Source organism: Nannospalax galili, unplaced genomic scaffold (genome assembly GCF_000622305.1).
Source record: "Nannospalax galili isolate Female #2095 unplaced genomic scaffold, S.galili_v1.0 scaffold945, whole genome shotgun sequence".
Classification (NCBI taxonomy): Eukaryota; Metazoa; Chordata; class Mammalia; order Rodentia; family Spalacidae; genus Nannospalax; species Nannospalax galili.
In genome coordinates this window covers 732,143-755,062 of record NW_008352650.1, presented here as the reverse complement: position 1 = coordinate 755,062, position 22,920 = coordinate 732,143, and the positions used below count along the sequence as shown (strand labels likewise).

General features: G+C 50.8%; 1 protein-coding gene across 3 annotated transcripts in view; it reads right to left on the bottom strand.

Moving 5' to 3' along the window:
* C1qtnf1 (C1q and TNF related 1) overlaps positions 1-13,477 on the bottom strand; it is a 24,162-nt gene extending 10,685 nt beyond the window's left edge. For 2 of the 3 annotated variants that reach the window (XM_008849661.3, XM_017802335.2), the window contains exons 1-2: positions 13,321-13,477; positions 13,101-13,203 (exon numbers count right to left, since the gene is read on the bottom strand). Coding sequence is in view for 1 of the 3 variants with exons in the window: in XM_029554360.1 (XP_029410220.1) it covers positions 3,886-3,938 (53 nt within the window). In the remaining 2 variants the exon portion in view is untranslated. Of the gene's footprint in view, positions 1-3,885; positions 3,958-13,100; positions 13,204-13,320 lie in introns of all 3 variants that reach the window. The other variant, XM_029554360.1, reaches the window with a different exon arrangement.
* Between the last annotated feature and the right edge of the window lie 9,443 nt (positions 13,478-22,920).

Genomic DNA, 22,920 nt, shown 5'->3' with positions numbered 1-22,920 from the left:
CCTCTTGTTCTTCCAGAAGTCTCCCAAGCCCTCGACCTAGAAAAACCCTCGTCCTTGGTAGTTTCATCTCTCAAGTTGTCGCAGGCTGTGGTAGACTTTTGCTTGACCCGTGAAGTCTTCCCATCAGGCCTAGATGTCCCTTGCCCAGCCTGGACCAGCCAAGGGTCCTGCAGCATCCTGGTGCTCAACAAATATTTGTCAAGTAAGATCCCTAATTCTGTTTATTTCTCTATTTCTGTATTTCCTGTTTTCCCTTGGTGGCTTCATAATTATTTTTTCTCTTTTAAGTGTTAAGCTTGCATCGGTTAAAAGGAAGTTTTTCTTTCTTTAAACCTTTTTTTGTTTGTTTGTTTGTTTTCCTCACTTATGTGGCCTAGATTGGCCTCACACTCTTGAGTCTCCTGTGTGAGGTCCCCAAGTGCCGGCATTACAGGTGCGCACTACCACACAAGGTTTAGACTTGTTTTCCTTTGGATCTGAAGTGTTGGGACGTGTGAAAAATGTAGGTTCAAAGCTACCTTTGGCCACTATACTCCATGGGTTCTCAGTCTTGACTTAGTGACATTTGACACTGGACGGTTTCCCTGGTTTGGGGCCCTGGGCTGTGCATTAGAGGGTGCTCAGCAGGATCCTCTTCTCTACCCCTAAATGTTCTTCAAATCTTCCCTCAATTTGTGACAACCAAAGATTCCCAACCCTGCCCTATGTCTATCCCCTCAGGGATAAAATTTCTACCAGTCGGGACACCACGCTGTGGCCCCGTCCAATGCCGGTATGCCTCTCTCCAGTCTAGAAAATGGATTTTGAACAGGTTCATCCCTCTTGTTCTTCCAGAAGTCTCCCAAGCCCTCGACCTAGAAAAACCCTCGTCCTTGGTAGTTTCATCTCTCAAGTTGTCGCAGGCTGTGGTAGACTTTTGCTTGACCCGTGAAGTCTTCCCATCAGGCCTAGATGTCCCTTGCCCAGCCTGGACCAGCCAAGGGTCCTGCAGCATCCTGGTGCTCAACAAATATTTGTCAAGTAAGATCCCTAATTCTGTTTATTTCTCTATTTCTGTATTTCCTGTTTTCCCTTGGTGGCTTCATAATTATTTTTTCTCTTTTAAGTGTTAAGCTTGCATCGGTTAAAAGGAAGTTTTTCTTTCTTTAAACCTTTTTTTGTTTGTTTGTTTGTTTTCCTCACTTATGTGGCCTAGATTGGCCTCACACTCTTGAGTCTCCTGTGTGAGGTCCCCAAGTGCCGGCATTACAGGTGCGCACTACCACACAAGGTTTAGACTTGTTTTCCTTTGGATCTGAAGTGTTGGGACGTGTGAAAAATGTAGGTTCAAAGCTACCTTTGGCCACTATACTCCATGGGTTCTCAGTCTTGACTTAGTGACATTTGACACTGGACGGTTTCCCTGGTTTGGGGCCCTGGGCTGTGCATTAGAGGGTGCTCAGCAGGATCCTCTTCTCTACCCCTAAATGTTCTTCAAATCTTCCCTCAATTTGTGACAACCAAAGATTCCCAACCCTGCCCTATGTCTATCCCCTCAGGCATAAAATTTCTACCAGTCGGGACACCACGCTGTGGCCCCGTCCAATGCCAGTATGCCTCTCTCCAGCCTAGAAAAGGTTCAGAGAGGCGAGAAGCCTGTAATCTCTTCGAATTGCAAGGAGCCTTGGAAGGCGAGTTGGAGCCGCCCTCTCAGCTGGCAGTTTAACAAGAGCATAGCTTTACCGAGCACCCGAGATTTGCCTGGCATTGTGCAAGAGCTGGGAGGAAGTGATTCAACCATAAATTAAATGTAGTCCCTGATCTCAACTGTATTACAGTCCAGGGAGAGAAACAGACATAGACTTGATGATGGCTCAAGACCCAGTGACTGGTGTGGAGTGCAGTACTCACTAACCACTTGTGGGTATTGAAATCGATAAAATAAAATTCAAGAACTAGTGGTGGATACCTGTAAACCCAGTATGTAGTAGGCTGAGGCAGGAGGAGCTCAAGGGTTTTTGCACACACACACACACACACACATACACGTATGTGTGTGTATGTAGTAGGCTGAGGCAGGAGGAGCTCAAGGGTTTTTGCACACACACACACATACACACACACACACACTTACACGTATGTGTGTGTGTGTGCTCCATTCTCTTATTTCTCCCAACACTTCCCTCAGGATCTGCATTGTATCAGCTTTCCAGCTCCCTCAGCCCGCCCATTTACTCCCACCACACCCTAGCAAGAAGGAGCCCCCTTTGTAGGAGAAGGGCAGAGGAGGCTTACAGGACCAGGAGGGAGGTGGGACATCTGAGAGCACTTCCTTACTGGGAATTTTTGTCCCTTCCCAGACCTGGTGCAGTGGGTCCTTTACGGAAACAATATTCATCTACAAGTTCAAGTTTCCTTATGTTTGTTTAAAGCCAGTTCTATTGTTTCGGGTCCTGAGTGCACACGGTAGTGCCTGCCTGTATCTGGATGACCTCCTGGAGATGGAGGCTGCCCGTGTGGGTTTGGCTATGATGCCCCACCCAGTCCAGCGCCTTTTAATAAAAGCATTTTGTAAACACTTTTTTTCCCTTAATCCTCATCGGGTAAGCAGCTGTTCAGAGAGGCGAGAAGCCTGTAATCTCTTCGAATTGCAAGGAGCCTTGGAAGGCGAGTTGGAGCCGCCCTCTCAGCTGGCAGTTTAACAAGAGCATAGCTTTACCGAGCACCCGAGATTTGCCTGGCATTGTGCAAGAGCTGGGAGGAAGTGATTCAACCATAAATTAAATGTAGTCCCTGATCTCAACTGTATTACAGTCCAGGGAGAGAAACAGACATAGACTTGATGATGGCTCAAGACCCAGTGACTGGTGTGGAGTGCAGTACTCACTAACCACTTGTGGGTATTGAAATCGATAAAATAAAATTCAAGAACTAGTGGTGGATACCTGTAAACCCAGTATGTAGTAGGCTGAGGCAGGAGGAGCTCAAGGGTTTTTGCACACACACACACACACACACATACACGTATGTGTGTGTATGCGTGTTCATGTATGCATATGTGTGTGGAAATTAGATGACAACCTCAGGTGTTGTTTCTCAGTTGCCTGACACCTTTTTATGGGTCGGGGGAGGGGAAACAGGGTCTCTCACTGGCGTGGAACTCACCAAGTAGCTCCAAGAAGTCTGCCCCTGCCTCCTCGGCTCTGGGATTACAAGTGCATGCCACTGTATCTAGCATTTTTTTGTGTGGATTCTGGAGGTGGAAGCCATGTCCTCATGTTTATATTACCAACTGAGTTATCTCCCCAGTCTGAGCATCCCACCACCACCAAAAACATAATAAAATTCAAAGTTCTGTCCCCCAGTCATGCCACCATATCCTAAGCTCTGAACAACTGCGTGCATGGCAGTGTGGACACCATATTGGAAAGTGCAGCCCAGAACATGTCAGGCATGGCAATTAGTTCCATCGGGCAATTCTGTTCTAGATTAAAATGAGGCCAGTGCGGGAGGAAGCAGGAGCTATGAACAAAAGCAGGCCAGGAACCTGGGAGTCATTTAGACCTTTCTCTCGCATCCGGCACAGCTAATCTACCACCAACCTCCTTCACAGTCCCCAAAGGTCAGGTCTTCTTTCTGCCATGGCCCATCATAGGTTCTCGGGGGCCTCTGGCTGCTTCCCAGACCCTGGCAATCATCTTCATCTGGCTCTGCGGGAGCTCAAACATCACCCCAAAGTTTCAAACACTTCTCTCAGGAAGCCTGATGGAAGACAGAACTGGTGGCTTTCGGCTGGAGGACGCATTGAGTTCAGCATCACCACCCCGGCACCAACGCTGCTCTTCTCACACCTTTACCTCCCAACATCTTCCCAATCACCACAGGAGCCCAGGTAGGACTGCTCACCTTCTGCCTTGATGCAGCGAGAATTCAACCTTGAGAAGCTTAGAGCACTTCATGACTGCAGGATTCGGACATCTGGTGCCAGGAAGAGTAAGTGTCACACCTAGGTGGCCCTCAGACCCTAGTGGCGATCAGGATTTCCTGACATATGTCATAGGTCCCAGCCTCTTCCTTCCCTGTGAGGTCATTCAGTCAACTGTCCATCTCCCAAACTTGGGGTGGTCAAGAGGGAGATAGGGTGACTTCTGGTTCACCAACGACCCTTGTTCACATCATCCAAAAGCCCCTTCGGTATGTGAGTTCTCTGCTGTGACTGGGCAGTCCCAGCTGGTCTGTGGCTCTACCTTTTCTCCCATCTGCTTAGGGTAAACAACAAAGGAGTGGGGATGAGCCTGCCTCCCTGGGGGTTATGTGTCCCAGGGCCCAGCTCTCCTGAAATTGCCCACCTTCCCTTTCCTAGAGCTGTCCCTATCTTGGAGGAGGGTTTAGTTTTTTTAAGTTTTGGGGGCTTCCTTGGTTCCCTCCAAGGCCCAAGTCCAGGGGATGAAGAAGATGGATTCCTCGGGGACAACTCAATAGCTTGTAAGCAAAGAATTCCCTTTCCCTGGGTAGAAGTGAAGTCCAGTTTGGGGAGAACCTGAGAGAAGAGAGACCAGGAACTCCTCTCCCAGGACCACTGCACCTTGGTCACGCAGAGTCACCTGGAGCAGAGACAGAGACTCAGTCTTCCCAGGCCCTGCCATGTGGCTGCCAGGCCTCAGGGCACCTGGCCAGCCCTGCAGGGCTCCATGCATCCCCGGGAAACAAAGATTTCCTTGAGCACAGCAGCTGTCCTTAGGTCACCTCCCAGCTGGGACGCCTCAGGCCACAGGCTCACCCTGCTTTAGGAACTGTGTGAGAGAAAAGGACCCCACTCTGCAGGTGGCCTGGCCCACTGCCCACGTCTCTGGCACCAGCAGCATGCTGCCCTGGGGGCTGACTGCTCCCAAAACCCAGGGAGGAAAGAACCTGGAAATTCTGTGCCCGGGTTCCACCATGTCCAGCCCTCTGCAGGCAGCACAAACTCGCCTTTGTCTAGTTTCCCTGAGCCTGGACATCCCCCAGCACTTCACAGGCACGGCCTGAGGATGCTCAGCAAGACGGAACTCTGTCCTCCACCTAGGCACTCAGTCCTTGATGCTACCTGCTCCAGCCTGGGGCCTCCCTCCCTCCCTCCCTCCCTCCCTTCCTTCCTTCCTTCCTTCCTTCCTTCCTTCCTTCCTTCCTTCCTTCCTTCATTTTTGAGACAGGGCTTCCATTCTGTGGCTCTGTGGCCCAGGCTGACCTAGCCTCCATCTCATGCTGATTCTCCTGCCACAGCCTCCTGAGCGCTGGTATTACAAGCAGGACAGATCATGCCCAGGTGAGTGCTTTACAGAACCTACTAGCTGGGGCTAGAGAGATGGCTCAGCAGTTAAGATCACTTCCTGCTCTTTCAGAAGACCCAAATTGGGTTCCCAGCGCCCACATCCGGCAGCTCACAACCTCCTGTAACTCTAGCTCCAAGGGATCTGACATGCTCTTCTGGACACCACAGGCATGGACACATATGTGGCATACACTCTCCTAGACACATACACATAAATAAAATTAATAATAAGTCTTTAAAACACCTGCTTGTTTGGGCCACCACAGAATCTGGCCATTGCATTTATCCTTCCTTATAAAAACAAACTAAAAAATCAAAAAAAAAAAGACAGGCCCTCATGATGTAATCCAGGGTAGCCTTGAACTTCTTATATAGTCTATCCTGGCCTTAAATTCACCCTCTTCCTGCCTCTGCCTCCCTGATGCTAAGCTTCCATGGCTGTGCACTGCCACACTTGTGGGTTTATTCTTTCTTTGGTTTCCCTGTAGCCCTAGTTGGCCTGGAACTCACTATGTAGAACAGACTGACCTCAAACTCACAGAGCTCCACCTGCTTCTGCCTCCCAAGTGCTGGGATTAAAGGCCTGTGTTGCTACACCCACCTACTATTTACCCTTCTTGATCTCTCCCAGAAGACAGCAGCTTTCCAGGGCTGCATCCTCAGCTCCCCTTACTCTAAACCCTTCCTGCCCATCCTGCCTTCCATTGACACTGCCCCAGCCTCAGCCCCACCCCTACATGACACTGAGCCCCAGGCCTGTGCTCTCCAACACACCAGCCACACAGAGCTGTTTCAATTAGCTAAGACTAAACACAATAAAACTTCAGTTCCCATGGCGAGAGTCACATAGAAGGTGCTCGGGAGACTACTGACCACAGTTCTGGGCAGTCCAGCTGGCTGGACCTTTCTACTAAGGCTGAACGTACCATCTAGACTCTGCACTCCAGTCTCCAACTGTTTGCCCTGCCTCGGCTAACTCATCCCTCCTCCCATGCCTGAATTAACTCATCCTTTCTAATCCTATTCTCACCATCTTCTCCTGTATCTGGCACTGTCCACCAGGGTACAAGTATGGATCTGCTAAGACCCCCCCCCCTTTCCATGCCTCTGCCGCATCTAACCCATCACTAATCCCCACAACGGTCTCTCCTCTTCTCTACCCTCCTGCATTGAGTCTTTCTCAGCTGGTCCAGGGTCTCCCTGCCTCCCAGCTGTCTTTCACCAATTCCCAGAGGCAGCTTAAAAGTGCAAATCCAGGGGGCTGGAGAGGTGGCTCAGCAGTTAAGAGCACTGACTGCTCTTGCAGAGGACCCGGGTTCAATTCCCAGCATCCACATGGCGGCTATGAACCATCCTTAACTCCAGTTCCAGGGGCATCCGACGCCTTGTTCTGACCTCCTCAGCATTGCACAACACGGGTGCACTCACATACATGCAGGCAATATACTTGTACACATAAAATAAAAATAATAAGTAAAATATTTTTTTTAAAGTGCAAATCCAGAGCACCACTCTGGATTTCAAGGGTGTCTGGAGACAATAAGGAAACTTTAAATATGGGCCTCCACATCATCCTCCACCCCACGCACCCCCTTCACTCAGCTACCTGCAGCTTCTTTAGGTCCCTAGCATAAGCACATCTAGACCTGTCCCCTGTCCGGATCCCACCTCCCAAACCATGTGTCTTCAGAGCCAGTCTGATGTCTCCTCCCCAAGCCGGCTTCCTGGATCCCCATCTGCTGTGGCTGTGCCTCCCCCAGCATCCAGTGTGAAGCTGACCTTCGATTACTAGTAGTACCGTAGTCTAGTCCCCAAGGACTATGAGATGGTAGCTGGTTTCCATCCTGCGCCCTCTGACATCTGGTGTGACTTGGAGTCACCCTCACTGAACTATGAGTTCTGCTCTCCCCTTTCAGTCGATCCAGGTGCAAAACCATCGTGCATTATCAAGTGTTCAGATCATCCCTAACGCAGCATCTGGGCAAGGGACCCGGTGCCATTAGTGTCGCCAGAACAGTAGCCTTTCCTAAATGCTCCTCTTTTCTGTACTCAGAAAGCCCCTGCTTCCAAGACAGTCCAACCCCACACCACCTTGGCCAAAGTTACTGATCACAGAGACCGCCCCCCCCCCGCAGGAAGACAGATTCGATAAATGACAGTTATCAGTAGGATGGGCCTCCAACTCCAAGGTTGTTGATTAGAGGTGAACTCAGACGTAGGGAGTGATTGTGGTTCTGCAGACCAGAAAACACCAGTTCTGACTGAAGGAGAAGGAAGAGGAGGGAGGAAAGTACGGAGGAGCTGGTGGGGAGGACAGATCCACCTGCAGCAGCAATTAGTGCAAACAGGTGAATATTTATTGACATAGATGTTTCTAGAACCACGAGGAGAGAGAACACAGGTTGGAAGTGTGTGCATCCCCAGATCCTCATGCCTAACAACCGTGAAGCCCACCCTTCCCTCCCGCTCACAGCGGTAAGGCAGTTACCTCGGGTGCTGAAAACACTACTGTCTAACATTTTCTTATTTTGGGTTCTCTGGGTTTCTTTGTTTCTCTCTATAACAATCCCATAATTTTCTTCTCAGTAAGTACACACTATTTTCCACTTAGAAAATGACAAATAAGCCCCACCCTGGGGACTAAGGGAGCCTTTTGTTTATTCCAGGGAACTCGACTATGCGTAGGAAAGTAGATGGGTGGGGGGGCCTGTGGTAAGCTTATGGTTCATGTGAAGTCATTGGGATCTGCAGCAGCCCAATGCTGAAGCTTCACATTCTTTTATTTGTTCAATGACTATTTATAAGTGCCTGAAGTGTAGGGCCAGTGGGCTGGGTGCTGGGGGTCTTTCCCTTGGGCATCAGCAGCTCCCACACATTGGAATTGGGTTTGGAGTGCCCACCTGATTAATTTGCTTAGTGACAACTGCAACACCAGCAGCCGCCCTTGGCTCTGAGGGAACTGTCCATCACTTGCTCAGTAGAGGACCACTGAATGCCTACAGCATGCCAGGCACAGCATGGGCACCAGGACACATCACTGATCTCCTCGATGCAATGTTCAAAGACAGAGGTGTCAGCTTGCTAGCACCGTAGCTCCTTCCCTGGAGTTTACCTCCTTTGGGTTCAGGCACAGAGTCACCAAGAACATACCCCACGCCCCACATATCTTCAGACATGACAGGCTTGGGCACCGCAGCCCCTCAAATGCATTTTTAAGATCTTTGCTTTGCAGAGTGGAGGGAAGACATCTTGCTAAGCTCTGCAGGAGAGACGTGAGGGCGGGGATACAAGGATTCCACTCTGCTCCCCAACGTCCCACGAGGGGTTTGCATAACCAGGCATGATGGCAAGGGCCTAGAATCCCAGCACTCGGGAAGCCAAAAGGAGGATTGAGTGGGGTGGGGTTCAAGGCCAGCTTGGGGTACATATTGACTTCCAGGTCAGCCCCAGAAACAGGGAGAACCTGTTGATGATGATGATGATGATGATGACGTAATTAGGGAAGCCAATGTGAGCACTAGGTTACAAGGGGCCCTGACGATCTGTACTGGCAGGAGGAAGGGTGGAATGCTCTCTAACCATCCTCTAGGGGCTGTCTGGGATCAGTCATGATTGGGTATCATCAGAGGTGCACTAGGTACAAGCATAAAGACTAAAGGATAAGGGGCTGGACAGGTGGCTCAGTGGTTAGGAGCACTGGCTGCTCTTCCAGAGGACCTGGTTTGGTTCCCAGCACCCACATGGCAGCTCACAACCTCCAGTTCCAGGGGACCCAATGCCCTCTTCTGGTCTCCACAGCATTGCCTCAGTCCAGTACCCACAGCTGCCCAGGATCTATGGAACCCACACCTTGTTCTCATAGATGGATTTTCATGGGGCTCTAGGGTAGGGGAGGGAGAAACACTGAATGCCACAAGACTCAGGAGCCCCACAGCCACCCTAAGCCTTCCAGATCCTCCCACGTCCCGCCCAAACCCAACTCAGCAGATCTTATAACCATCCTTATGGGGATAAAGGTATTCTAAAGAGATGCTTGTGCCCCCTCCTCTTGGAGATTAAACTATTGAGACAATGGAATTTCCCCCAGGTATCTCAGACTGGGAGGAAGAAAGGCTGGGAGCCCAGTGCTAGTCAAAGGGAGAGCTTGTCTACCAGAAGAGATTTCACAGTTGTGACAACTTGTCATACCATCCAGGACAAACCAGGAACCAGGACCAGACACAACGATGGGTCAGTGCTGGGCAGGATGACACCTTGACCACCACATCTTGACCAGGATTCCTGAGTTGTTATGCATACATAGCCCTGGCCCTCTATTTAACCTAAAGCTCTTGTCAGAACCCCAAAGATAGGCTTGGAGGTCACAACCTTATTATTTGTCTCTCTTCCCAACGTGGCCACATTGAATAAACTGCCTTTCTATGTTTTATCTGTTTCTTAAACTGACCTATCGAGGACAGTGGCCAATAACATAGTCTGTTACAGGTGCCAGTGCCGGCTGTGACCCTAACAACTTCAGCAACAACTAGCTGTGAGGGTCGGCCCCAGAAGCCTGTGGGGGAGAGCTGCAGGCCGAGCCTGGCTTCTGGCGTGCATCCGCTAAGCCCACCCAGGGTCGGCAGCTTCCCCAGGGAGGTCTTCTCCTTCCCTGGTACTCAGGGCAGCAGGCAGCTGGTAACCAGATGCCCTGTGGTAGGGAGGAGGTGCAGCTCCAGGACACGAGGCTCTTCACCACGTATAGCTTTAGCAGAGGCCAGGAGCAGCCAGGAGCACGTGTGACCCAGCCCTGGGCACCGGGAACTTGGCTTCCCTGCAGTGTTTGCCTCCCCTCCTCTGGCTCTTTTCCCATCCTCGCTGCCTGGGCTTCTGCTCCCTACCCATCCACCGTCTCCTGCTCAACTGTCTAGTTTCAAGGAAAATCCCTTCTGAGGCCAGGAAGATGGTGAGACACAGAGGCCTAGCCAGTGCATGGAATCTCAGTGGCAGTCCCAAGGAAGGGACTGCAGTCTTAGGTCAGGAATGACCAATGCATAGTGGTGATGGGGTTCTGGGGCTCCTGCCTGAACCCAGTGAGGGCAGGATGGGCGTCTTAAGCTAGGTGATGGCTGCTACATGGAGTGTTACCCATGGCGGGCACCATCAATACACGGTTGCCACTTAACTAGGGCCTAGAGATACAGCACCCTCCCAGGCTTAGAGGTCCCACCCTGCTCTAAGGCTGCTCCTCCCCCAAGACAGGGATTCTGCATGTCCCTTCCTGCTTTCAGAGGAAGGAGAAACCCAAGGCTCTGCCAGAACAAGGACCCAGGGCAGGGTCCTGGGACCCTGGGCCAGAACACCAGCAGACACATGGCTTCTCATGTGCTTTTGGCAAACTGCTATTTGGAACGGACAGAACATCTCTCACACCTTGTAAATGGGTCAGGGAGGTGGCAAGGTCCTGTTCAGACAGCTGCCGTTTGTCATTTGACATTAGCGGAAGGCAGATTTTCAGTGAGTAAAACTGGAGAAAACAGCCCTCAGGAGGCAGCACGCACATGCCAGTATCTCTGGGGCCTTCAAGGCCAAAGCCCAGGCTGCTTCCCAAACAGCCCTTTCCTTCTGGAGAGGTGGTGGTCAGACTCAGTGGATCTCGGGCAGTCAGAAACAGTGGCCTGCAGAGAACATCTTCCTGCCCTTTCACCCTCCCCTCCCAAAGCCCTAGAACCTTGGCCACCCCCAGCCTCAGGAACTATGACCCACAAAAGGGCCTGACCCCAGGAGTTGGTGTCTGGTGAGGGTGCCCAGAGGCACCAATGATAGTTTCTACGAAATTCTTTTCATCTTTGTTTTGATGGATGAATTTCAATGCCAGAATATTTGTTTTATGAGTCATGCTAATTACAGCGGGTTGTGGGGGGGCGGGGCACCAGGAAGAACAACAGAAAGGAGCGTGTTCAGAAGAAAATTAATGCTGTGCTGGTTGTCCTGAACAGGGAGGTTATGGCTGGGAATGAGCAGGGAGCTGCCCGGGCCCTTCCGAGACAGCGTGTGTATTGCACCCCTTGCTGGTCGGCCCGCCTCAGGCCTCTTGGATCAGTCTGTTCTCTGTGACTTTTCAGGAGTGCCTCTCTTGACTTCACAGGAGAGAGAGAGAGAGAGAGAGAGAGAGAGAGAGAGAGAGAGAGAGAGGAGGGGGGGAGGAGGGGGAGGAGGAAGAGGCCAGAGTTTCTAGGAAGCAGACCTGCTGTTTCTCCTGCAGAGAAGGGGGCAGTTGAGAAGCTCAATGTGTCCAGCCTGGGTGGAGTATTCCAGCAAAGTCTTGGGGAATGAGGACAGGTTAGCTGGGATGCTCCATGCATCTTAGCCCTGATCTTAGCCCTCAGCCTCCCTCGCAGGTTTCCCTCCTCTCCAATGAGTGGGGACACCTGCTCAGTCCTGATGGAGACCACACACCCCTCCTCACATTGCACCCTTTGTAGTCGGTGCACAGTCACTACACTATAAAAAGCAGAGTCCAGGCAGACTCTAAGGACGTCATTCACTCCCTAGGGATCCAAGAAGTAGGTTCCAAAGATATTTCTCTTTTTCTTTTGAAACAGTATCACACTGTAGCCCAAACTTACTTGGAACTCATAAACTCACTCAGGCTGGCCTCAAACTCACAGCTGTCTTCCTGCCTCAGTCTTCCAAGTGCTGGGATTATAGGCTTGAACCATCACACTCAGTACAAATTGAAGTTGCTATGTTGCTATTGGTGTTATGTGGCGGGCTTTTTGTTTGTTTTTCTTTTCCAGTACTGGGGCTGGAGCCCAGGGCTTTCACGCACTAGGCAAGGGGTCTACTGCTGAACCCCACCAGCAGCCCTCAAAGCCTGGAAAAGCATGCCCTGTGGCCTCCACTCCTAGAAACCAAAGCAAGTCAGAAACAGAAAGGTATCACAGAGAGGCAGGCCCCTTGTCCTTCTGAGAAACAAGGACAGGTCAGGGCTGCTGAGAGTCATGGAAAAAGAGTCCTGAAGAGGGTCCCCAGAGGAGCACAGCTCTCTGGGGCTGGGAGCAGCCTGGGTGGACCCAGGAATAGACAGGGTGGAACTCAGATTAACAGGGGGGGGCCACATCTACACCAGCAGAGGTGCCCGAGCAACTGAGCAGTAACCAGTGGGCGGATGTGAACTGTGCAAAGGCCCCGGGGTGGCTCAAAGACTGCAGTACTAGCTCAGGGCTGTCCTTAGCACCACAGGCAGCTTTTCTTCCCAGGAAGGTCCCCGAGGGAGGGATATTTGTTTTTTCCTGCCCAGGCTGGATGCCCTCCAGGAACAGTAAGGCTGTTAGAAGAGGGGGCCAAAGTCCACACTTCCTGTCCCATGTTGGGGCTCAAGTTGACAAGACAGCATGGGACAAACCTGGGTCTCAGGTTTGATAGATTTGACATTGCAGGAATGGAGGGGGTGCCAGGTACAAAGGTGGACATGGCAGGTTCTTTCTCTTTCTAACCCCTCAGAAAAGAGCCAGGGAAAGAACGAGCTCGATAAACAGTCGGTGAAACGGTGGGAGAAAGTACATCAGCTCTAACAGCATCCCTGCCTCCTGTGAGACCAGAGGGAGCCCAGTCCTGCCTCTGCAGAACTGGTCTGTGCAGGGGCACTTAGGAAGAGCAAGCAGCACAATGCTGTCCCCCAAATCTCTACTCTCTCTACCCCTTTGCCCTGTCAACCTGGCCCCTCCCCTCCCCCCCCCAAAGGTTTCTGTTCAGCCCTGCTCCAGCAACTACATGAAGCCACGAAGATGAACCTGGAACCTTCCAGTTCTGTTCCCTGACCGCCACCTACCTCCTTCCAGCTGAGCCAGCTGTGTCAGCTGAATCCTCCCGCGCCTCTCAGGGCTCTCCTGCAGTCTCTTAGAGCATCTCCCGGGGGCTGAGCCTCCTCCGGGCTAGGTCAGAGGGGAAGCACATACGTGTCAGAGCAGAGAGCACAGGGGTAAAAAGTCCCGTCCCCCCCCAGGCTTGAGGGGGAGGGAGGTGCAGGCACAGTAGTCCCTTCCCAGCACCTTTATCTCCTCAGCCGTCTCCAAGGTCTCCTTGGTCAGAAGCGGAAACGTGGTTTCTCTTGAAAGTAAAGGAAGAGAGGAAGAAAGCGGGACAAATACGTAAAGAGCAAACCCCAGCCAGATGTGAGCTGCCGAGGAGCCTAGAACGCTCCTAGCGCATTTTCTCCAAACAGCAGCCTCCGAGGATTAACTGTGTGTGTGCCCGGCTGGCTGGCTGGCTGGCTGGCCCTCCCATCTTCTAGTCACCCTGGGGCGCTAACCCAAGCTTGTGGGGACGGGGATAGATGCTTCTGTGTGTCTACAGGTTCCTCCAGATGTGGAGGTGGCTGGGAGCCCAGGACAATGCTGCCCCACACAGGGTGGGGATCCTAAAAAGACTGAGACCCGTTAAGTCATTTGGTGGTAGGGGAACTGGCTTCCAGAGCTCAGGCATCTGCTGTGGGCAACCCCACATTCCAAAAGTGACCTTAGACACACCACCCATCAGGACTCCACCTGGGATCCAGGGACCGTACGCAGGTTTAGGGGCATCTGTGAGCCCTCTGTTACAGACTGGCAGGTTGTGTGTGTACACACACATGGGTTTGTATCCACCTGGGCTTTTGGAAGGGGATGGCCCATCTAAAGACCCCGGTGAAGCAGAGATCAGCAGACAGCCCCTGCCTGAAAGGTTCAGGTCCTTCAGCAAAGCCCTGGACTGTGGTGCTGGGCTGCGTGTTTGCTCGGCCTCTGCCAGGAAGCTCACTGTGGACATTTCTCACACAGCCTTCGTGAGTCTCCTCCCGTGGCAATCAGTGCCCAGACTTCTCCAAAGCCGCCCCTCCAAGTCTCTGACCGCAAACACTGAGAGGGCTTTGCTCCTGAGTCTTATCTCACACTAAAGAGAGAGGATTTGGACAGACATGAAGCGGCCCTGGTGAGGGCCGCCCTCTGATCTGGGTCTTGCCCTGTTCTCTTTGTTTAGACGTCAGTCATCAGGGGGTCTCACCCGCTCTCTCCTTTCTCTCTCTGAGCAGGAGATATACAAATAGGGACACTGATTTGAGATGTTCCAGGCAAAATAAGCAGGCTTCCCTATTCCTGCTGTGGACGGGCTGAGAATCGAAAGGAGCAAGGAGGAGGGTACAAGCCAAGTCCCTACCTGGCACAGCCACCATCTTCCCCAAAGGCTGGGCGTAGGTCAGCACTGGGTAGATCCCAGAATGGGCAGGGATGGAAGGGGAAGGAGGCGGGCTCTGGGGCAGAGAGCAGCCTGTGGGTTCCCACTGGCTTCTTCAGAAACCTCAAATCCAAGTGCCACCCCCCCCACCGTGAGAAGAAGAGACATTGCCCAGCCTTCCAGTGCCCAGGGGAGCACTCAAGAAAGCTTGGTGAGAGTAAGGAGACTTCTCCCCACCAGAGATGTGACCTGCTCTGGCCTAGTAGCCCCAAGGATGGGTTCATGTTCTTTGGCATGGATCTGAGGCTTGGCGAAACTCACGTTCTGGGCGGCTTATCAATACAGGAAAACCCAGTGATAAGCTCCTCCTCATTCCTGTAACATGAAGCTTCCGCCCAGCACAGGGACCCACTTCCCCTGTCACTCTGTCCCTAACAACCTTTGCAACAGAGATGACAGGAAGAGCAGCGAACAGTAGCCTAAGACCGACTTAACCCACACCTTATACCCCTCCTGGGCAGCTGACCGGATGGTGGAGTCTCAGAAGTCTTGTGAACTGTGAATTCCCTAAACTCAGGAGAGTTTGTCACGGTCCTGCTGAGAAGGCTTGGCAAGACACGACCCAACAGAGGATTCACAGAGCTGGGCATGCGGCTCCGAAGAGGAAAAGATGCGGGAGGCTTAAACGGCTTTGGTGATGAAGATGTGAAAGGCAGCTCTCAAACAAAATTCTCAGATGCCAACTAGGGGGCCCCAAACAGTGCAAAGTTCTAGGCATGTGTGAGATGATGACGGGCACCTCTGTGCAGCTGGTTCATTCTAGCAGGAGGTCCTGCGTCCTGGTGCCATGTTTTACCCTGAACCAGCATGGTCATGCCAGCCACAGGGCTTGGTTCCTTATGGACAAAGCCAAGTTGGAGTCTCTAATCTGGAAGTAACTGGGCCAGATGTGTTCAGAGTAAGACACAAATGTCCCAGAGATCAGCTCATGTAGGGGCTTGCAGCAGCCCTAAACATTCAGCTGTTCTCAGGAGGATAAAGAAAGACCACACATCCTCAGGGCAGTTCAGGACAGTTCTGTCAAGTCTACACCAAAATTAGGGGAAAACCAAGTTTTCAGATCTTTTATGTTTAAGAGATTTGGAATCAGCTTTTTGCTTGTTCTTTTTTAAAAAATATTTTATTTTTATTTTATGTGTATGACTATATTGCCTAAAGCCTCGGAGGTCAGAAGAGGGTGTCAGATTCCCCTGAAACTGAAGCTATGGACAGTTCATAGCGCTATGTGGGTGCTGGGAATCAAACCCAGGTCCTCTGCTAGAGCAGTCAGTGCTCTTAACCTCTTAGCCATCTCTCCAGCCCCTTGCTTGTTCTTTTTTAAAACTTACATTTATTTATCGTGTGTGTGTATGTATGTGTGTGCGTGTGGTGTGTATGCACACCAGTGCATGCATGCCACAGTTTTTATGAAGAAGTCAGAGGAAAACTTGCAGAAGTTGGTTCTCTCCTTTACCACGTGGGTCCCAGAGATCAAACTCAGGTTATCAGGCTTGGAAGCAAACACTTTTATCCACTGAGCCATCTCACCCACTCTGTTTTGTTGTTTTGTTTTGTTTTCGACAGGATACCACTATGTAGCCTAGGCTAGCCTAGAACTAACTGACTAATTTATAATTTATTCTCTCTCCCTCCATCCCTCCCTCCTTCTGCTTTTTTATGTGTGTGTTCATGTGTGTGCAGGTGCACATCCATGCGTGACCACAGGTGTGGGGACCAGAGGATAACTGAAGTGTTATTTCCTTAGATGCCGTCCAGCTTCTCTTTTTGATTTATTTTTATTTCATGTGCAGGAGTGTTTTGCCTGCATGTATATAAGTGCACCCATGTCCCGCAATGCACATGAAGGCCAGAAGAGGCTTTCAGATCCCCTGGAACTGGAGTTAAGGATGTTTCTTAGCCACATGTGGGTGCTGGGAACCAAACCTGGGTCCTCTGCAAGAGCAGCCAGTGCTCTTAACCACTGACCATCTATCTGGCTCCCCTCTCTTTTCTTTATCTTTTGTTTTTTGTTTTTTTGTTTTGTTTTTCGGGGGGTGATACAGTGTCTCCCTGTAGCCCCAGCTGGCCTGAAACTCATTATGTCAATGAGGCTGACCTCAATCTCACAGAGATCTTCTTGTCCTCCTGAGTGCTGGAGTTAAAGACATGTGCCACCACGCCTGACTTCACCTTTTCTTTATGAGACAGGGACTCTTACTTGCCTGGAACTAGCCACATCGGCTAGGCTAGCTGGTCAGCAAGCCCCAGTACCCACCTGTCTCCACGTCCCCAGCACCTGGATCATAAATACCTGTCACTGAGCTGGAGAGATGGCTCAGTGGTTAAGAGCCCTGGCTGCTCTTGCAGAGGACCTGGGTTTGGTTCCCAGCACCCACAGGGCAGCTGACAACTGTCTATAACTCCAATTCCATGGGATTCAATGCCTTAGTCTGACTTCCGAGGGCATTACACAACACAGGTGCACTTACATACCTGCAGGCAATACACTCATACACATAAGATAAAAATAAAATAAATAAAATATAAAAATAAACAAATAAATACCTGTCACCATACCTGGCATTTTTTAAAAAAATATTTGATTTATTATTTTTATTTTATGTGTATGCGTGTATTGCCTGTGTGTAGGTAAGTGCACCTGTGTCGTACAATGCCTGGGGAGGACAGAAGAGGCTGTCGGATCCCCTGGGACTGGAGTTACGGACAGTTGTTAGCTGCCATGTGGGTGCTGGGATTCGAACCCGGGTCTTCTGCAAGAACAACCAGTGTTCTTAACTGCTGAGCCATCTCTCCAGGCCCCACAGCTGGCATTTCTAAAATACGGATTCGGGATTGAGTCGCACTTTCCAACTCAGCCGTCTCCCACCCTTTCTGGTTTTTTGTTTCGTTTTGTTTTTTGTTGTTTTGTTGTTTTGTGTTTTGTTTTGTTTTGTTTTTAGACAAGGCCTCACTCTACAGAGTGAGGCTGTCCTGGGCCTCGCTTGGGCACCACTCTGTAACCCAGGCTGGCCTTGAAGTGACAGCAATCCTTCTGTCTCAGCCTCCCAATGGCCTGAAACTTTCTACCCTCCTATGTTAGCCTCGTGATTGCTGGGATTACACACGTGCACCACCGCGCCTGTTATATTTGGGGAATTTTGGATAAGCAACCATGAACCTGAGGTTTCTCACACCATTAATGAAAGTGCTAGAATTAGCATAAGTATCATCATTGTAAGTATAACCTTCTTCCTCCCCATCTCTCGGGCTGAGTCCCCACATCTCCCAAGGGATTTAAAAAAAGAAATCGTTCATTTTCCTTGAGGTAGGAACTGGGGGAGGGGCCAGCATGGTACTAAACACAGCACAGGGAGCCTGGAGCTTCCCATGAGGCTTGTAAGACTGGAGGCTCAGAGGCGTGGGAAAGTCCAAAGAAGAGGACTGAGGTGAAGTGTGTCTGATTGGGGGGTGGGGGGGTACCATCACAGCCCAAAACCCAGCCAACAGGCAAATGGGTAAAGACTCACAAGGCCAGCTCCCAAAGGACGCACACCAGTGTTCAACAGAAGAAATAAAAAGTGTTGCCAGGCTGGACGGCTTACCCAGCTCCTAAAACTGTCATGAACTTCATTTCTGCTTTGACATTGTAAGACAGGAAATTTGGCACGACAGAGATGCTTGCACAGACCGCTTGGTCCCCCTCCATTCCTGCACCCCAAGCAACCAGAATGTTCTCTGCACAGTCAGTGCCTTCCCTCCAGGGCCAGAGTCAGGGTGAACTGTACCAACAACATAATAAATGGAATGCAATAATACAGTCCTGCAGTAGTGCTTGGGACAGATGTCATCGTGGATGGGACAGAAGTTAAAGCTGCCTGGAAACACCAGGCGCCCCTCCAGGGTGTACAAGCATCCCTGTCCTGCCAGTCTTCCTGTCTGGTTCCCAAAGGAGCTACAAGCCACATCCGCCCTGAATTCCCCATCTGCTGCACCTATGAGAGGGTGCCTGGGCCAAACTGCCAAAGTCTCCCTCCATATGGCCAAGTGGCTCTCTTCTCAAAGCAAGGGCAGCTGCGGGGATGAGGCCCCAGAGGGTCATAGAAGCAGACCCTGCAGCCCCTGGCGAGGGGCCCAATCTTCGTTCTACCTTATTTGCAATTATATTTATTTATTCTTTAGTTTTTGTGTGTATGAGTGTATGTGAGTGAGTGTATGGTGTACGCACACATGTGTGTAGAGCTACACAGAGGCCAGAGGAGGACGTTGGGTCACTCTGCCTTCTTCCTTTGAAAGCTAGGCTCCTAGGCTCCTCATGCATGCCCAGAAGGTGTCCTGACTAACCACCTAGGCCCCTATCTGGCAATTCTTTTCTCCTCCCCGGGCCTCATCCCTACTGCTGTTTTCTCTTTGCTGGAAAAGGCCATGAGGCATAGGCTGCAGTCTGCAGGACACTGGGCTCCTGATAAGCACAGCATGTCGTTAGTAGCTTGGTGACTTCTCCCACTGGGGCCCTCACATCCTACCAACCCAGCTATTCTGGTCTGGGCTGCCCAGCTCTCCCACAAAGGCAAAAGCTGGTTCTGCAAACTTAAGGATTCCATTCCGAAGGGAAGTGCGACAGGCAGGCTCCCACTGGTGATGTCCCACTGCCAAGGGGGGGATGGGGGAGAGCCTTTCCGAGATTCGGCAAGTTGCTGAGATGGGAAAGCGGAAACTTGGCAGCCAGGCCCAGCTCCTGGCCACTGGCCCACGCTCGAGGCTCCGGCCCAACACCGCCTGTACTCTGGGACGCTCTGGCAGGTGGATCCCAGGACCGGCAGCTGCAGGGACAGGTCAGGATAAGTGGCTTCTACATGGTTTCCCAGATGCAGGAAAGCAGAACAAAGGAGGCCTCCCGGAGTGAGCTCGGCCGCCCTGTTGCCGCTCTCATGCCTTGTGACCGGCATTAAGCATTTACTCGCTCTGTGCCTCAGTTTCTCCATGTCTATTGGCCTCCTCCGTTGGGGTAATAACTGCTTTCCGTGATGGGGGGGCTGGGGAAAGCCCGATGCAATAGCTGGCCTGATACGTAAAGTGAGAGCGCCCCCTGGTGGAAGGCCTGTCCCACACACATTATGAAAGGGACCAGGGACAGAACCTGTGTCATCCTGTGTCACGGGAACGAAAGGAGGTGCTGGAACTCAGAACGTGACACCCCCCAGACGCGGTGCTTTGGCATGGAGGAGTTAGGAAGCCTTAGAGCAGTCTCTCAACTTTCTTCTGCCCTCCTGTCTCCTACTCCTCCCTTCCCTGGGGGAAGGCATCTAAAAAGTACAACCACCGTCCCAGAAATCAAGCCACGAAACCCAGAAACTTCACTATAACCTTCCCTGCCTCTGTGTAGGCCCTGGCCATCAAGAAGTTCTCTGGCCTACAGAGTGCTGAGAGTAAGTGACCGTTCAGTGCTCAGCCCTAAATGGCTGGATCACGCCCCCCCTCCTAAGGCTCAGGGAACATTCTGGAAGAGAAGGCGGATAAAATGTGAGGGACAGAGGATGGGGCGGAGTGTGTGAAATGCTATCTTTTGGACATGACATGGCTGCTGCACGAAGCCAAACCAACGAGACCGGTCAACATCCCAGCAGGCTGCGCTAATTGGACTTAGTGGGTTAAGCACAAAACGAGAGCACAGGGGTGGGAAGGGGACATGTTGGGGGCAGAGGGGTGGGAGCAGGGAGCTGGCGGGAGATGTAATCAAGATACATACATACATGTATGAAATTGTCAAAGAATAAACAAAAGATATTCTTTCTTAAAAAGTTCTCTGAGTTGGGTGGGCCACTGGTGGCACAAGCCGTTAATCCCAGAGGCAGAGGCAGAGGCAGAGGCAGGCACACTACCCTTCAGAATGGAATTCATGTTTGCAGAACCAGCTTTTGCCTTTGTGGAAGAGCTGAGCAGCCCAGCGCAGAATAGCTGGCTTGGTAGGGTGTGAGGGCTGCAGTGGGAGAAGTCACCAAGCTCCTTAGTAATGACATGCTGTGCTTATTAGGAACCCAGTGTCAGCCTGGGATGGTCTACATGGCCAGTTCAGCTGGGGCTACACAGTAAGACCCCACCTCAAAACAAACAAGTAAACAAACAAAAAGTTCTTTGACTTACCTTATGAACTCCCTTCCTCACACGTGGCAGGAAGCAGTGAGATATTGTGAGGCCAAGGACTTTCCAGGCAGACAGCCCTGCTACCCTTTCCCCAACCTTAGCCCCACTGGGCCACGCTCTTCTTGTTCAATCACTTTTCCATATGAACTTTATTCTTCATCAAATCTAAGCATAAAAAATAGCCTTCCCAGGGCTGGGGCGGTAGCTCGATTGGTAGAATGTTTGCCGAGCATGCATGGAGCCCTGAGTTCAATCCCCAGCAGCACTTATACCAGGTGTGGTGGTGCATAACTGTAATCCCAGGGTTTGGGAGGTAGAGGCAGGAGAATAAGTGTAAAGTCATCTTCAGATATATCGTAAGTTCAAGGACAGCCTGAGCTACTTCTCAAAAAGAGTAGTCTTCCCTGGGTCTTTGAGTCTTCATTTGTGAAAATCCCCCCACCCTATAAAACTGGGATTCGATGAATTTGCTGTGCTTTGCACTTGCTGCCTGCATTTCGGTACAGGAGTAAGGGTCAGCTCCTCTGCAGGTCAAGGACAGCCAGCACACCTCTCTGCCACTACAAAGGCCGACGATGCAAACACAAGAAGAAAGTCCAACCAAACCTCGCTGTTCTTGGCCGCGGAGCCACTGCTGACTTTGGGGAGGACAGTCCCATGGCCTAGCCTCTCTGGAGGAGGTGTGCTCACTCCTGCATGAAGACACCCTTTGGGCTAGTAGCTTTTCTTCCGGGAATTTTTCCTACATACATGTATAGCTGTGCTCCAATAACACAAGGCTACCTCCTAAAGCACTGTCGAAATATAAAAAAGACCACAGATGTCCCAGAAGGATACCCTAGGGTGGGGTTAAACTACCTACGTACAGCCACACCATGGAATCCCACAGGGCTCATTAGAGACTGAAGCGGCTTTCTGCAGAGTGAGAGGGAACCATCCCCACAAGTGTAGAGTGAGAAACAAAACTTCGTTGAAAAATGTTGAAGACCCGAGTAAACAAGAAAGCTGGTGTCGCTTTAGGGAGGGGACTCCGCGTCAGAGAAACCAATAGTCCCCCAATTCTACAGGTTCAAAGCAATTCCATTCAACATTGTTAAAGGCCAAGTGCAGATGGGTGGTTCCTGGGATGTGTTCTACAATTTAAGAAGTTTTATAAAGAGACGATGATGGGAGCTGGAGAGATGGCTCAGTGGTTAAGAGCACTGACTGCTCTTGCAGAGGACCCGGGTTTGAGTCCCAGCACCCACATGGCGGCTAAGAACCGTCCTTAATTCCAGTTCCAGTGCAGGGGGGCAGGGGAAGGCAGTTTCCTGGGGCTCAATTGCCAGCCAGCCTAATCTACTTGGCCAGTTTTAGGCCATCCACAAAGTAGACAGTGCCTGAGGGACACTAGCCAAGGTTGTCCCGTGGCCTCTACATGAATACGCACACATGTGCACCTGTGCACATATGAACACACATGTATTCTCTTGTGTGTGTGTGCATGTGTGTGAAAGGGAAAAGCATCAGACAAGTGGAGCACATATGTAATCCCACTTAGGAGGCTGAGGAAGGAAAGAGGATTGCTTCAAGTTTGAGGCCAGCTTGGGCTACACAGTGAGACCCTGTCTCAATCAAAACAAAGCATACATTCGTGTATCTGTGTGCATGTGTGTACACACAACTTCTCTGTAATCAGGCAAGGATAGGACATTTACCACCAAACCAGCAAAATAAAACTGCCTGTGGAAATGGGGCCGTCATCCACTGTAAAGTTTTATTTCACTTTTATAAGGGTTAAACAAGGCAGAACTAAGCAATATATTGTTGAGAACTGCTCATGTGTGTGCTAAGACTGCAAAGGAAGGCAAGAGGACGGTGAACGTAATACTCTGGGCGGTGCCCATTTCCAGGAATGTACTCTGGGGTTCAGAATGGTAAGGACCATGTTGCGTGCTTTCAAGGTGCAAGAAGTTATCCGTTGTTTCCTAAAGTGGACAGGTTGTAGCAAATAAAGGATGTGAATTAGTTACAATAATAATAGTAAGAATGGTTAGTGGCTATTTCAGCAAGATTGATAATTCCTTCTTGGAAGATAAATCAGAGAAACAACACAGAGGTTTAATTTTGATTTGGTTGGCTATAAAAGTCATACATAATTTTCCTTGTTTGTGAGATGCTTTGAGTGCTTCAGGGACTTGTAATGAGAACTGATCTATGGCCACTTGGAAGATCTGTATAGTTTTATAACTCATCGACCTAAAAATGTCTGTTTTTAATGT